The sequence below is a fragment of the Apteryx rowi genome, unplaced genomic scaffold (genome assembly GCF_003343035.1).
Source record: "Apteryx rowi isolate R43461 unplaced genomic scaffold, aptRow1 scaffold_182, whole genome shotgun sequence".
NCBI classification, from domain to species: Eukaryota; Metazoa; Chordata; class Aves; order Apterygiformes; family Apterygidae; genus Apteryx; species Apteryx rowi.
In genome coordinates, this window is record NW_020448108.1 from 837199 (window position 1) to 852272 (window position 15074).

General features: G+C 39.2%; 1 protein-coding gene across 1 annotated transcript in view; it reads right to left on the reverse strand.

Annotated features, from left to right (window-relative positions):
* Nucleotides 1–9956: 9956 nt before the first annotated feature.
* CUNH9orf84 (chromosome unknown C9orf84 homolog) overlaps nucleotides 9957–15074 on the reverse strand; it is a 55628-nt gene continuing 50510 nt past the window's right edge. Inside the window, exons 25-28 of the mRNA XM_026061571.1 lie at nucleotides 14767–14916; nucleotides 13147–13303; nucleotides 12385–12915; nucleotides 9957–10057 (exon numbers count right to left, since the gene is read on the reverse strand). Coding sequence (XP_025917356.1) covers nucleotides 9957–10057; nucleotides 12385–12915; nucleotides 13147–13303; nucleotides 14767–14916 — 939 coding nt within the window. The remainder of the gene's footprint in view (nucleotides 10058–12384; nucleotides 12916–13146; nucleotides 13304–14766; nucleotides 14917–15074) is intronic.

Consider the following 15074-nt stretch of genomic DNA (forward strand, 5'->3'; position numbering starts at 1 on the left):
GGGGCGGGGGGAGGATGCCGGGCGCCCCCGGGCGCGGAGGGGGCCTGCTCTTGCACGGCGGCTGGAGGAGGCGAGCTGCTTCCCCTGCAGTTTGTTCCTTGTTTTCAGGCCGGCCTGCTCTGGAGGGGGCCGCGGAGGCTGCATGTGCTCCGGGAGCGCCGAGCCCGGCCCCCGGCCCCCGGCCCTGCAACTCACCGCCCGAGATGGTGCGGTGGAGCGAGGGCCGTTCCCTGCTGAAAGTGGCCATAACAAATAATGCAGCAGAACCTCGTTAGTTCTGCACAAGCAAGCGCGGTAATCCCGGGTAGCTCCTCGCCGCTGACCCAGACAGCTTCCCCCGCTCTGAGAGCAGGCAGGGTCTGCAGGGAGAGGCAGGATGTTTTTGCATCCCCGGACACACTTGGGGAAAACAGGCAATTTTCTATGCATGCATGAACCTTCTCATGTCTGCTGACTTCCAGGCGAAGACAGGCTAGTGAGGCAGGCCTGTCATCTGCCAATCCCTAAGAGTTTTTTTTTGTGTGTGTGTGTGTGTGTGTGTGTGTGTGTTGTTTTTTTTGGGGGAGGGGGGGAGGGGGGCTCTAGCAATCTGAAATCACCCCTGCAGTCCTGTCAAACTTGGTTCCTAGCAGGTGGGGGCTTCACTGGTTCCACCACTGCTTTGAGAAAGTGACTCTTTCCAGCCGCATCCGAAGTCCAACTTAGGCTGTGAAGTGATAAAGGTCAAATTAATTTGCATCCTATGCTTTCCTCTTCTCTCATCACCTCCGTACACAGGCCACTGACCAGTCATAAAACACTGGCTTCCTTGGTTTGAACACAGTGGCAGCGTATTGAGCTTCAGGGACATAGCTGCTGCTTTATTTAAATGCCTTTTCTCACCACTCCTGCCCGGGTCTGGTGAAAATTCAAAGTGCCCATTGAAAGGTGAAACCACCACGGCTTTTGGACATTATCCTGACAATTTATTAATGTCATTACATCTTATTAGATAATACTAAGTTGACAAATCTGTGAGTGTAGCTTATCATAGCAATGATGTGTAGGAATCTATGACAAACAGCATGATCCAGAGCAGAAATGCATGCAGGCCTTTTTGTGGCAAGAGGGAGGTTGTCCAACACAGAAAAGGTTGCCTGAACATTTCTGCTCCTTTAGACCACCGGCAATGCCCTGGGTCTTTGCTCCTGCTCATCCCGAGACATTTAATTTTTTGTTTGCTTGCCTTTGTACAATGGGTATAGTTTGTGGTTTATTAGGGGTTACTTTGGGGAGGTCAACAGACATTGTGGAGTTGGACTTCTCTGGGACAGGTTTTTATTATGGGTTTGCTTGTACTCTGAGGAGGCTTGGAGTTGATGAGATTTTGGTCTTTTCTTTCTTACAACGTTGTGTACAGCAGTCTCTTTCCAGGTCCGCTGGAGGAAGCTCTGTTTGTTTCTTTTTATAGTCACAAATGAAATGATGCATTATTTAAAAACATGCATTTTGCCCAGCATTGCCTCAGCTTCTTGACATATAATGTAGAAGCACTGAGGAATATTCTTCAGTTGGTGAAGAAAAGGTTGGATCAGTTTTAACAGACACTGAGATGGGAGAAAACATATTGTTTTGGTTGCCTTGAGCAGACAATGTGTTTTCAGAAGGAAACTGAATATGAAAGCAGTATTAAAAATACATCCCATACTACAAACTCCAGTGATTTTTTTTTTTTTACCCCTGCCAAGCTAAAAGGGTACAAAGGAACAGTATTTTCAGAAGAAGGAAACCAAGTAGGAAAGAAGTACCCCGCACATCTTGCACGCAGGAGGCTGCTGAACTGAGAGGGTTTGTCCTATGATGAAACGCAGTAGGAACCCTTGCGCTTTCTGCCTAAACTGGAAGAGTGAAGAATGTTATAGAAGGTGGATAGATAATTCTTACACAGAGGCCAAAAAATAGGATTATATCTTCCTGGGAGCACTAGTAGGATATCCATAGCTCTGTGCTCCTTGCAGAGCTTGGCAGTAATGAGCAAAGGCATGCAGTAAGGAACTGCAGAGCCGTGCTTTGGTCATGCGGTGAGCCATGCCCTGAACAGCTCTCTAATCATTTTCCCTGGAAAAACCTCCGTGCAGCCCTGGCTTGACCCGTGCTGGGTAGTGCCACCTCTGCCTTATACCAGTATGTGATGCATAGTCAGGCCCCGGGAGAGGATCAAGTGTCAACACTGCGACTGAAGCAACGATGTTTAATACTGTAGGGTATCAAAAGGGTGGGCAGGGTGGGAGGCCTCGGCAGCACGGGAGAGAGATTCTCTCCAGGAAGAGTGACAAAGTCCATGGAGGAGCAGAGATCCTCACTGTGGATTTTCCTCCTTATACTCCTTCAAAGAGGAAGTGGGAGGCTGGGGAAAGTGGTTCTTTTAATACCTCTTTGCCTCTTCTCCTCTCTTAAAATTTAAAGATAGATTTATAAAGAATCTATCTTCTGTGTAGATTCAGGCAGTTGCAAGGGTGAATATTATCAGTGAGAGCTGGTAGGCTGTGAACAGAACGACGGTGAAGAAGCAAATGAAAGGATGTGTTAGGCAGGCCAGGCTTCCCAGCCCACCGGGGGACGCTGTTAGATCTGAGAGCCCCAGACCAAAGTCCCGTCTTCAGTCAAGGGTTTGGGAAGTGCAGGTGCTTGCTCTGCCTGTCGTCTCATCCCTCCTCCGGTAACACTGCAAAGCTGCACGGGAAGGAAAGGCAGTATTTCAGGAGCTCTGTAGTGAASGTGGCAGTGAAGCCAGAGGGGAGCTGGTATTCCCACAAGCATTCTCAGTAATTCCTTTTATCCAAAATGTGGCAGGGAGCATGCCTGGGACTGCTTCATGCAGCTGCTCCCAATGCCTGTCTGAGAAACTGGGAATCTCTCTGCCTTTTCCTGGCTTTCCTGACTTGCCATGCACAGGGAGAGCAGGGGAGTATAGTGCTGTAGCTGTCTTGCCCTCAGGTTCCTGGGCTTGTTCTGCACCTCTGGACATCAGGACTGTCCTATTTGGGGGCCAGAGACTGGATTTGAACGTCTGACTTCGTTGCCAGGGGAACGTGGCAATTTGGACCTAAAAAAGCTTTTCCTTCTTTTTTTCCCCTTTCCTTCATCATTATTCTCTGTGTTGCCTAACAGTTTGGAAATAAAAATACTTTTTATTAATTATGTTAGGGTATAAGAGTTCAAACATAAACCTAAAATGAGGACAAATTCCATGGCATACACATCTCAATCCTATGCACTGCTCTGGCTCATCACTGGCATAGTGTTTCATGCATGTCTCATCAGGGCTTTGTAAATGTGCATCTGTGTTGATTTACTTGGTGTTTTAGAATTCAAGCGCTGACCTGGCTGCAATCCAACTCTGTTTGATAATGTTTCTCCAAGAGGAAATGCCTAATACATGCTTGTGAATAAATTAGTTTCCTCTTTGGGTTTGTTTTTCCTTTTTCTTTGCACAGGTCTCTCAGGCAGCTGCAGAGCTCCAGCAGTACTGCATGCAAAATGCCTGCAAAGACGCCTTGCTTGTTGGAGTTCCTGCAGGGAGCAATCCCTTTCGAGAACCCAGATCCTGTGCCCTACTCTGAAATCAGGTAATAAAGTCACAGATGTGACCCAGATGACTGATTTGAAACCCAAGGCCAAGGAATGACAAAGATACATTCTTACAGTTGTTTAAATGTTGGGTTCCTCAGGGCAAAATGCCTATCACTTTCCTGCTGACTCTACATAATGCTTTTCTGTTTCTTTTAGGTGTGACCATTGAAATATGCCTCTCTCCTGCTGTTTGTCCCTTCTTGAGGGCTTTTGGGTTTGGGGTCTTTTATTGTTTTGTTTATAGTTTGGGGGGGTTTTTTGCACTTGACCAGCTCTAGGGTCATTTGTGCCCCCTAAAATAATAGAAACTATCCATGAAACACTGCTGCATGTTTGACACAGCCAGCCACAAAACAGGCATGTATCCAGCTTGAAGAAGTAAGGCAAAGCTGTAACACTCACATGTATTTTAGTGACTACCTCATAGCTTAGGCAAGAACCTTGTTAAAAATATATTGTCTTCAATATCATGTTGCAGTTAATTTTGGCTGTGTCTGTCCTTAGGCTTTTTCAGTTGTTGCTGTTGGTACAGTGCCAAAAGTGGTGCAGGCAGCGAGGAGCTGAGATGAACTGTAATTGCATTCTCCGTAACTGTTTTCAGCACAGATCTAAAACGCAGGATACTCCCTGAACTCTGTCGGCATGAGTGCTGTACGTTGTTTGTATCTGTGGTGCAGCTGGAGCACGGACCCATCCAGCATACAGAAGTTTCTGGGATTCAGTCCTGTAGTTCCCACTCTTGTCTCTCCCATCTGTCATGCTGGTAGCAGTGACTGCAGTAGGAGGAAGGACAGATTTGTGTGCTAGTACTCTCAGGCCGGATCACCACCATAACTTTTGCTGGAAAATCTTTGTTTCTTATGCATGACAAACTTACATGGTAGTAGGATATTCAGAAAGCACTACTCCTCTTTAACAGAAAAAGTAAATACAGTTTCTGCTACTGAGGTGGAGAAACTAATGGGAAAGGAAGAAACACCAAATTTCTTTGAGAAGGCTGTCACAGTGAAAATTAGTATTTTCTTTAGAAGAATTCAAACTAGAACATAAAGTACTTGTAGAATATTCCCCTTTTCCTCTCCAGAGTTCATGAGTTTAAAGTTGTGTTGATATCTCATTAATAGCACAGTTTTGATTGTTGCTACATAGGTCTGAGAAGACAAGACTGAAGTGGAAGAGAGAGAGCATGCTGGCTTGTTTTCTTGTGGAAAAACGGGATAAAGACCAGAAGATTTTCTCTTTAGTTACAGTAAATTTAGGTGTTATCCTTATTCCTTACTGCAAATGTGATAAAGTTGATAGAGACTGTTGCATGCACTCTTTTGCTGTTGAAGTAGCCTATCTAACTCCTTGTATATTTCTAGGATTTGAGTTTGATTGTATCATCCAGGCAGGATACAAAACATTTTCTCAAGTTTGAGTTTGCTTAATATAATACAATCATTTTATAAATGCATGGCTGAGCCCCAGATTTCATTTTATTATCTTTTGCTAATAGCTCAATTATCTAGGTAGGAATTTAATTATCTTAGGATCATAAAAGATGAGAATAAAATGAAAAAAGCAGTGCAAAAATTTTGTAGTGCTCAAGGATGCCAACATCCAACAAAGAAAGGTGCTCATTCAGTTTGACTCAGTGCAAAGCATCTTTTGTGTTATAATTTCTAAGAGAAATGTATCAGCTTAGGAAGACAGCATTTAATAGACCTTTTTTTCCTTTTGTAGGGAAGGTCATCAGAGAGCTGCCTTCAAGCATGACACGAATAACAACTGCCTTTCCTTTTCAAGAAAAGACTATCTCTGTGCCCTTACTTTTGTGTGGCTAAAATGATCTCCTAGTAATTAATTTATCTATTTGTTCTTGTGTATCTCTACTTCACTAGACCATTTACTAATGTTTGTAAAGTTTTTACTATAACTAATATTCTTTTCATAATTGTCACCATTGTTACTACATTATACTAACTGTACAAATATTCTTTGAGATGTTTACATTTTAGAAAAGAAAAGCACATGAATCTTTACCAAATTACTTATTTCTATCTTGGTACGTTGTTATGCCTGAATGAAAGATTTTCTGCCTACATAAATTACAAAATTTGGGAAAGTAAAAATATTTGTATTTTCCAAAGTAAAACATCCATAAAATGAACTGTTAAAAAATAAAAGTAATTGCTGTTTGTAGTAAGATATTGTTCTCAAATGGAACTCCTTTTTTCTTTTTTTTTTTTAATTGGCAAGTCTGGGAATCAGCTACACTGTTTTTCAAGTGCATTTGAGTTCACAAATGACACATACTTAGAAACTGATTGACACAAAATGTAGCACAGGCTTGATTCTTAAGGCTTGTTTCTTACAAAACTTCCAATGGGTTTAATACTTCTCCTAATTTGTATTCATAAAGATACTGCCTTGGTGGAATATCCTTGACAAATGTCTAAAATGTGACCAGACACTAAAACCACATGAACACAAAGGTATTTGCATGCATATATGTCAAGGTTTGAAATACATGTAAATTACTAACTTCTGCAAATAAAATGTGCTTGGTTATGCGCCTTCAGTTTTTTTTATAGAGCACTTTTACAAGGACAACATTAATGTTTTTTACTATGTTTTTTCAGTTTGTTTAATATCTATTGTTTGTATTAGGCTTTTAGAAGTTTGGAAATAAAATTCCTTTCCCTACTGGCTTTGAACTCTTTGTTTAATTGTAAGAAAGAGCAAACCCATTAGTGAGCTTTTAGGAGGATTCTTTAATTTTAAGATGGGAGAGGAGCCCTCATGGCTTTTTGGGAAGAAAAGGTTACTGATGGATTTTTAGAAAATTTTGTGTCTCATGAATAGAAAATTCCTACTTACAGCTATTTATCATTTTTCGTGGGCACAGAGTAGCTAAGTGACCAGGCTAACACATAAATCTTGAAACTGTAAGGAAGTTTGCAATGTCACCTCAGGTGATCTGAATATTTAGTTTTCATAAATATAAACTGAAATGGGGCAATGAATGTCCCCCAGACAGTTCAGTCTTTAACAAATGTTTTTCACACTTGTCCTGCAGGGACACACTGAAAAGAAAGCAACAATACTGCCAACACGAACTGTGCCTTCAAGTACAGAAAAGAACATCTTTCTTTAAGAGCCTTTCTTTGGCTTCCTTTTCTTTGTAGGCTACTTGAGTATGTCTGACTGTTTTTCTTGTAGTATTTGACACCTGCACTTATTGCAGTAATCTAGAGGAAACAGTTCTTTGTATTTGCAGAGAGGTGATCAGAGGCTTAGGCTGAGGTCAAAATGCTCAGCTCGGTGAGGAGTGAGGGAGAGGAGGGTACACGTTCGAATGACTTTGACCAGCGTCTGGCTACTGGTATTGCTCTGCTGCTCCTAGCTGCCTCCTTCCCAGATAAGCCCTTCAGACCTTTTTTACCTCCTGCAATAAAACCTTTCCCCAGGCCCACCTGCTATGCCTCCTTTTCTGCACTATGTCCTCACTTGAAGCTTGGACTCACTAATGAGCTGGCACAAAAGCTTTTAAGTTACAGCGTGTAAGAAAAAGTAGCTGTTGCTAGCCTGTCAGTCAAATGGTGTTGCAACAGGAATTTGATAGATGGACATGGGCAGCAGAATAGGGTATCTCTTAGTTGTCCAGTTAACAGGGCAGGGCCCTGGCTCAAACTGCAGACATAGCAGGCTTTGCACTGATTTGCCTGAGCACTGGGACGGCTTTGGCGGGGATAACCGTCTTGTGTTGCCCTTGCTGTAGCAGGTGTAATCTCTAGCAGGCTGGACTACTGCAGACAATGATACCTGATTTTCCTCTAATGAAAGCCATGGAAGAGGTTGTCTGCCAAGGCCCCAGCTGCTGGGGGAGTGCAGCATGCCTTGTTACCAGTCTCATGACTGAAGGTTTCACAGGATGCCTGTGATAAAGCAGATTAAGTGAATGTAAAAATCTGTACACCAAGCCTCTAGCACGAGCCGCAAGGCCATCTTTTCTCACTGTCACCTCTCTTACAGCCCTTCAACATCACCTCTCACAAACCATCAGCAAGACTGTTTTTCCATCTTCAGTTCCACCTGCCTGTTCACTAAGCAATTTGCAAATTTGATCCAAGACCTGATGATTATTCCTACTGCTGATGGACATTCTCAGACAAAAAAGATGCGGTGCAAAGATGAAGTCACATTTCCTTCTTACCCCCAATTAGGGAAAAACAAGGACAACAGTCAATCATTGTTTAGTCAACACTGATTGCTTCCCCTTCCAGGATGAAATTCTTTTGATACTCTAACACTGTGGGATTCTTCTCAGTTACACATACATTAGGACACAAAAATGTTTATACAGTGCAATACTAACTTTCCTTTGCATCAAGCTGATGAGAGAGGGGAAAGTACCTTACATGTGATGAATTTGTCCGGATGTATGCATCTGTGAGACTGAGAGTCAAAAACAGATTAAAAACCAAATGGTCATTGCAAGCCCTTAACCTTATTTTCCATTATGCTGCCAATAACTAACCATTCACTGATATTTTTCTAACAGAAACTGAATGCGGACAGCACTTGAATTTTCTTCACTGATCTAATGTAGGCAGCATATGGGTTGCCCCTGTTTTTGAAGCGAACTGTCATTGCTACGCTATGGATTATCTGTGCTAGCTTTTCATGAGTGTTCAAACTGAAGTACTGGTCTCAACCTTTGTATGTCTGAAAGAAGGATGTAAATACATAGCTAGCAGCGGCAGCTATAATTTTCCTCGCTGTGGTTGTTTGTGACTGAGTTTTTGCAGAGCTGCACTCTTAAAAGAACAGATTCCTGAGCCTAGCAATTTGGGAGACAGGAGAGATGGAAAATGGTTAGGTCAAGTGACCACAAAAATGGGCCAGAAATAGTGAGCGGACTGCAATTTTTATTTAAGTCTTTTTCTTATTTTGGGCAAAATAGGGAAACACTGGCTTGTTTCTAGTTCTAGGAAAAAAATCTTTTTTCAAGTTACATGTGAAAGGAATTTTCTAAAATCTTGTAAACAATTTGGATACAAATAATTTGGGGATATTATTTTAAGTTAAAATTGCTGTTAGGGCTGTCACCATAGCTTTTAGGAATTCTCACTTAAAAATCAGTATACAATTTTCCCTGAGAAACCAAAGTTAATCCCCTGAGCACCATTTTTTTTTTTTTAAAGCCAAATAGTGAATATGTACTTCATGAAAGCCTATGGTCAAGAAAGTATTTTACTGCAAGCATAAACCATCTTGCAACACCTGTTTTTTTCTGTTATTGCATTAAACAAAAAAAATAGTGGATTTGAAAACTGAATAATCTCAACTAAAGGGCACTGAATGAACACTGATGTTCTGGAGCTGGCTGACATTCCTTTGCAAACTGTATTATTGCTACACCTATTCCTGCAGTAGGATGGAGTTACTGTCTACCATTGCTCCCATCTGTATTTCCAGGATTGTTACCAAATCTTTTAATGGAATATGGGGGTTCAGTTACTATTCTACCCTCTCTCTTCTATAGCTTGCAATGCAGATGACATTTTTTCCCCTTCATCTTCTGCTTCTTCTGGCTTTAGCCTACAGTGGCTGGCAGTGCATCTCAAACGCTTCTCATTTCCCTGCCTGCAGATGTACTGTAGGAGGCTGAAAAAGTTGGATGCCAACAAATGATCTTCACTAACAGATGGTCTCCACTGGCTTACAAAGAGAGCTAGGGTCATAACTTTGAATCAAAACTATGAGAATCCTAAATTTCGACATATCTTTCACATGCAGTCCATAAAACAAGTATGTTTTTTTCTGAAGCCTGAACATGACTAAAGCCAGTTCAGAAGCTCAAAACATCACATGGCTTCTAAGTGAGCTGTCACAAGGAAGAAAGTGCAGCTGCACCTAAGGAAGAGCGCAAGGGCTCCAGGCTTTACGTGAAAGAAAGCTCTAACACTTTCAGAGAAGTCTTGAGATTCTGGCAGATCTTGTTCATCTGCAGATTCGGAAGCCTACACCCTTAGGGAGCAAACACAGGTCCCTTGGATACTCTATATGCTTTGGCATCTGTGTTTTTCATTCATATTTTACTTTTTTGTATGAAGAAAGATAAGGTAATTTATATGACTTATAAGAAGAGAGAAGCAATAAATTCTCCAGGTTCAAGGAACACCTTTGTTAGAAAAATTTTAAAAACATACAAAAGTCCTTAATTAGTAAATTGCCAACACTCTTCCTCAACCCCAATTTTTCTTTAAAAATGAACAAAGAACTGAATTTAATCCATTTCACTTTAAATGTTTTAAAAATTTAAAAAAGCATCTATAGTATGCAACTCCCCACTCCATTCAAAAGAACTTCAGACGTGTTTGTCCATCACTTCTTCCAGGGACTCTTTCAAATGTTAATCTCCTTTTTTTGCCCTGTGGTACTTCTGCAAATCTAAAATCTGGAAACAAAATAGAAAAAAATATAGACATGATAAACTATAAACACCACTGGTGTACAAGCTTAACTATGTTTCCCAGAAGCAGTAACTGACTTTAGCTTTAACAAGTGTGCTTTGTATGAAAAGCACATAAGACGACATAAAATGAAATGTGTACAGATTAACTAATATTTATTACTGAACAGTTTTATGCATATTACCCTGTAACAATAACACAGGACCTTATGTACAAAATCAATACATTAACCTGCAGTACATTTAAGGGCATTATTTCAGTAAAGATGTTCATGCTTATTTCTATTTATTTCACCCAATATTCAGTAACAGAGAAAGTTAATCTTTTTTAATCAGAGACACAAATTAGTCCTGTTTTCAAGTTAGTTAAAAAGGCTACTGACATTATTAGAATTCAAGTATTTTTACAATAAAATACTTGAATTTTTTCCTATTCAGAATAAGTTACTAGAACAAAATTCTGTTTAGCCTTTTCAAAAAGTATTACCAGAAAGCCTTACCAGTGACCTAAGAATTTCATATGTTTGAGTGGAAATATTGGCTTGGCATGTTGGCATTAATTGTTTGTGGTTTAATAAAAGCTTGACCTGAAGCCTGCAGAAGTTCCTAAAGGTTCTTAACACGGATTTTTAAAGACCTGACCTGACCCTGCACATGTTTCTGAAATTTAGGATTTCAGAAAGCTTTCAGTATATTAAGGTGTTTTTTGCATTAGCATGTACATGTATCTTGTATACTTATTTTTCAGTTGACTCCTGAATAATAAAGTAGAATAAGTCTACTCTCCCAAAAGCTAAGGCAAAATCACCTCTCCTTTCTTTCTTTGCTTCAGGTTTAAGTATATCCTTGCCATATCAGGCCACAGTATTACAGAAAGCCATTCAATCAGAGATCACAGTGTTTTCAGAATATTCTAACAGGTGGTACCATGAAAATTTGCCCCGATCTCTACTAAAACTACTGCAATTAGAATTTTCTACTATTAGTTCCATTTACAGGTTACTGAAATACTGTTAACTATCTAGCAGCACCCCAGATCTCAACTTTAATCCCAATGAAGAGGCAACAGCCCTGTTCACAATTTCTGTATAAATACCTTAATTCACATCGGCTGAAAATTAAAATCAGTTCACCATATGCAATTAACTTTTCCTGTTTACTGCCAGCATTGCCTTAAGCAGCCCATGAAACATAATGATATCAATTAGCTACTTGTGTTTTCATGAATGAGTCTGATTTAATTAGTGGAAACATTAGTGCTGTGCTAACCTTGCTGTACTACCAAGAGATTTCACTATACACAGCAGCAGAGAAAATATAAATTGAATTATCTGTACTAGGAAGGAGTTAGGCACTCTTTTCGAGAAACTCAACCTTGGATTTTAAAAGAATTTAGTGTCTTACCTATAAAGAAGCAGCAGAGTTTAAAAAAATACTACAATATATGATACAGTAATCTTTAGCATGAGACAGACTAACAACCCTTTCTTACTTTTAAAACACCATGGATACATATTATGCCTTATGAAAAAACATCTCGGGCTAACTGTATTTGAGAAAGTATATTGGGGATAAGAAAACAAGGCAGTGGCTGAAAAAAAGGAAGGCTGAAGGTTTTGTATTAGGACTGTACACACTTTCAGGGTTAATGAAGTTTTGAAGTACACCTTATACACTATCTATTTAAAGAAATATGCTTTATAATGATTTCAGGATAGAGTGTTTTAACCCCAGAGACATTAGTTAATGAAAAACGATTTGAAGAATAAGGAAACTGCATGAAACAAACTCAGAAAGGTATCAGGATGAAATCCTGACTCCATTAAAGTCAACAGCAAAACACAGCCATTAATAATATCTAAATTTAATTCTCTGAATTTGCTGAATTAATTTTTGTCCTTTGAGAAAAGCACTTTCTAGTCTTTTCTTTTGCATTTTGTCTAAAACTATGTTTATAAGATAGTATTTCCCATAGCTTTTTAAAATAATTCTGGCAAGTTTATTATGTACGTTTCAGACTCTGTAAAAGAGAGAAGAGGTTGAAGTTTATAAAATTGGAGAGCTAAAGTTTCAGTATTTAACAAGGAAAAACATTTTTTTCAAAAATATTCTTACTGTTTGAAGTACAAATTTAGGAACATTTACACAAGAAACATAAGTGCAAATAAGTCCAGTACTAAGGGAAAAGTGCAACTATTGGGTTGGATTTAACAACTACTTAGACAAAATATGGAATCTATTCTTACAGAAACTCCTGTTTTTGGTAGAGTTACAAACAGAATTTCAGCAACTTCTGTTTGCTTTGCACATACCTGTTACATTTTTTTCTTCTGTCAATAATAATGATGCACTTTTTTCTCTCTTTCCTGAAGATTCTCTAGCTCTTTGGTGAAAGTTCAGACTTTGAAGCTCATCTGAGTCAACGGGGGCAAATGAATCATATGTGCAAGTGGATGAATAATCATTCCAAGGGGTCTCGTCAATCAGAATTTCTGGGCTCGTAGATGTCACGTCTCTAAATTCTTCTAGAAAACTCTTAGATCTCTCTGGAGATGCATATTCACTGAAAGTTGCAAAGAAATCCTCTTCAGAATTTTTGGAATAATGATCAGAGCTACAGTACATCATGAAGGGCTGTCGTTGAACATAAACAGAATTCTTAACATCTGGATGAGCAAAATCTTCATAATCCTTTGGCACAACAAAGAAGTCCTGCTTCTTCCCCACAACTGCATCTGAAGAACATGACTTCTTTTGCATATAACTTGAAAAGTCAGAGTTAATAAAATCCTGTTGATGATTCAATGGTGGGATCATGGCTTCAGAATTCACATCAGATGGTCCTGGTGGAGAAAAATGTGAACCATTTTGTTTGGAGAATGAGAAATTAGTGTATTTCTCTACATTTTTTCAGAAAAACAAGATACCACTGAGCATTTAAATTATAATCTGTCTCCTCTGAACAATAGATCTTTCCAGGATTAGACAATTGAGTCTAATACTTTTTGACTTTCACCTGGTCTCAAAGGAGACATATTGTGGTAGTAACTGGGACTACCTGCGCTGTTTTGTACCTTTATCATGCAGCTCTGAAGACTGATAATTCTGATTATAATTTGGACAGAGTGTGTTGAAGCTATTCCAGTTTTTGGGGGGTGACGCACATTTTACTTCTACTTCTGGTGGAGCAGCAGGATTTAGGCTGTACAAAGATGTGATGTCACTAAAATGCTGAAATCAAAGAAAGATATTTAAGGAGTGTTTATAGTACAGGCCTACACTGCCAAATATGAAAAGTGAAATCAGTTGTCATGATTCTAAGATTTATGTATCATTTTTGCTTGCTGGAAAGAAAAAAAAAAGGCTCACCAGTGATGAAAGAGAGGCATGTACAGTAGCCAATAAACCAACCATTTTAAACCTATAAACAGACTAAATAATAACGCATTACTTGAAACACAGTAAAATCAATACCATAATATATTTTCTTTTCTTTTGTTAGTTCAGGATTGCAAGTAATATTGGTTACAATGGAGGAAATAAATTCATGAGATCTTTTTCTGTTTTTCCATCAGTATACACTGCTATACACACATGCAATTATCATAGTAACATGCACAAATTGATATTCAGTGCCCAAGTATCTGTTTGCTTGATTCTTCATCCTTACTGAATGCTTCCAAGTGAAGAAATGGTCTGTACCCACTGAAACTTGTTCCAGCACATTTTTAGAAGTGGTTAGACACACTTGGATTGTGTATTTTGGCTTGGAGGAAAAAAAAAATTACATTATTTAAAATATTCCCTAAATGGGACAGCTATTCAGAAAAAAATGTTTCTGCCACTATATGACTGATTGTGTCACATAACAAATTACTAGAGGACTGTCAAGAGGAGAAGGAGGTCAACAAGTAAGCATTTTCAATTTCTTTGCTCATTTTCTAAACTACGAGTGTTTGCTATGTCTAAAGTCATCCAAGGCAGTATCACTAGTAATTCTCTGAGAACGATGAGCAAATAGAGAGAAGTGCAGTGAGTGGTATCTGTAACTGATGTGAAGATGGGACATTTTCCTCCCTTTTTCTTTACTGATAAAAGCTTTGCATTTTTAAATCTATTTAGCAGAATATAATCACACTATAATTTTCCCAGACTTGGCTCAAGTGAAACAGTAAGAGCACACAGCTCTAACTGCAAAGTGGACTCTTTTGGACAGAACTGTTCATCTTAATCTCTAGGGCTTTTTCAAATGCTTAGTACTATTAATTTGTGAGAGATGGCTATATTATTGTGTAAGGAAGACTTAGATGAAAGGAAGGAAGTAAAAATGTTCTGGAAACATTTAATTGGAAAAAGTCTCTTGTGTTAGGGAAACGTACAGGCTTGCATGCTGATAGCATACTTGATACTAAGAAGCCTGGAGAGGAAGCTGATCAACAGAATATTTTCCAAGTTAAGGAAATGTTCTAATAATCTTCACATGAACATAGTGGTGACCTGACAAAATCTACTGAGAATTAGCAGACCCATCAATTTATATATGAATAATGATATGCTAAAGCAATGACAGTCATAAAATATTATTTCCTTCATTTTTTTAAATGATATGAGGAATAGACAGTAGTTTCAGATAAAAATCCATATTATAACAATGCAAAAATGCTGCTTTACTACTTAAATTAATTTTGGCCAACCTTTAAAACTTTTTTTGGAACTTGTGGCAGGAGCTCCTGAAGTTGATTAAAGCTTGCAAGAAACAGCCTCTTCAGTGAAGATCCCTTCTTTAACATAAACTGAGCAACTAGAGGGTTGATACACGGAAAAGTAAGCAGGCATTTCTCTGTCTGGAAGTGGAAGTAATATTGTCAGATTCATATTTGATCACTGTTTCTTTTTTTTCCCCTCCATCTGCAGAATGACACCCCTTTGAAGTCTTTGGGCATACAATATATCATAGAAGCAGCGCTTTGAATCTGTGCACTTTAGATAGGTGTTTTGCATC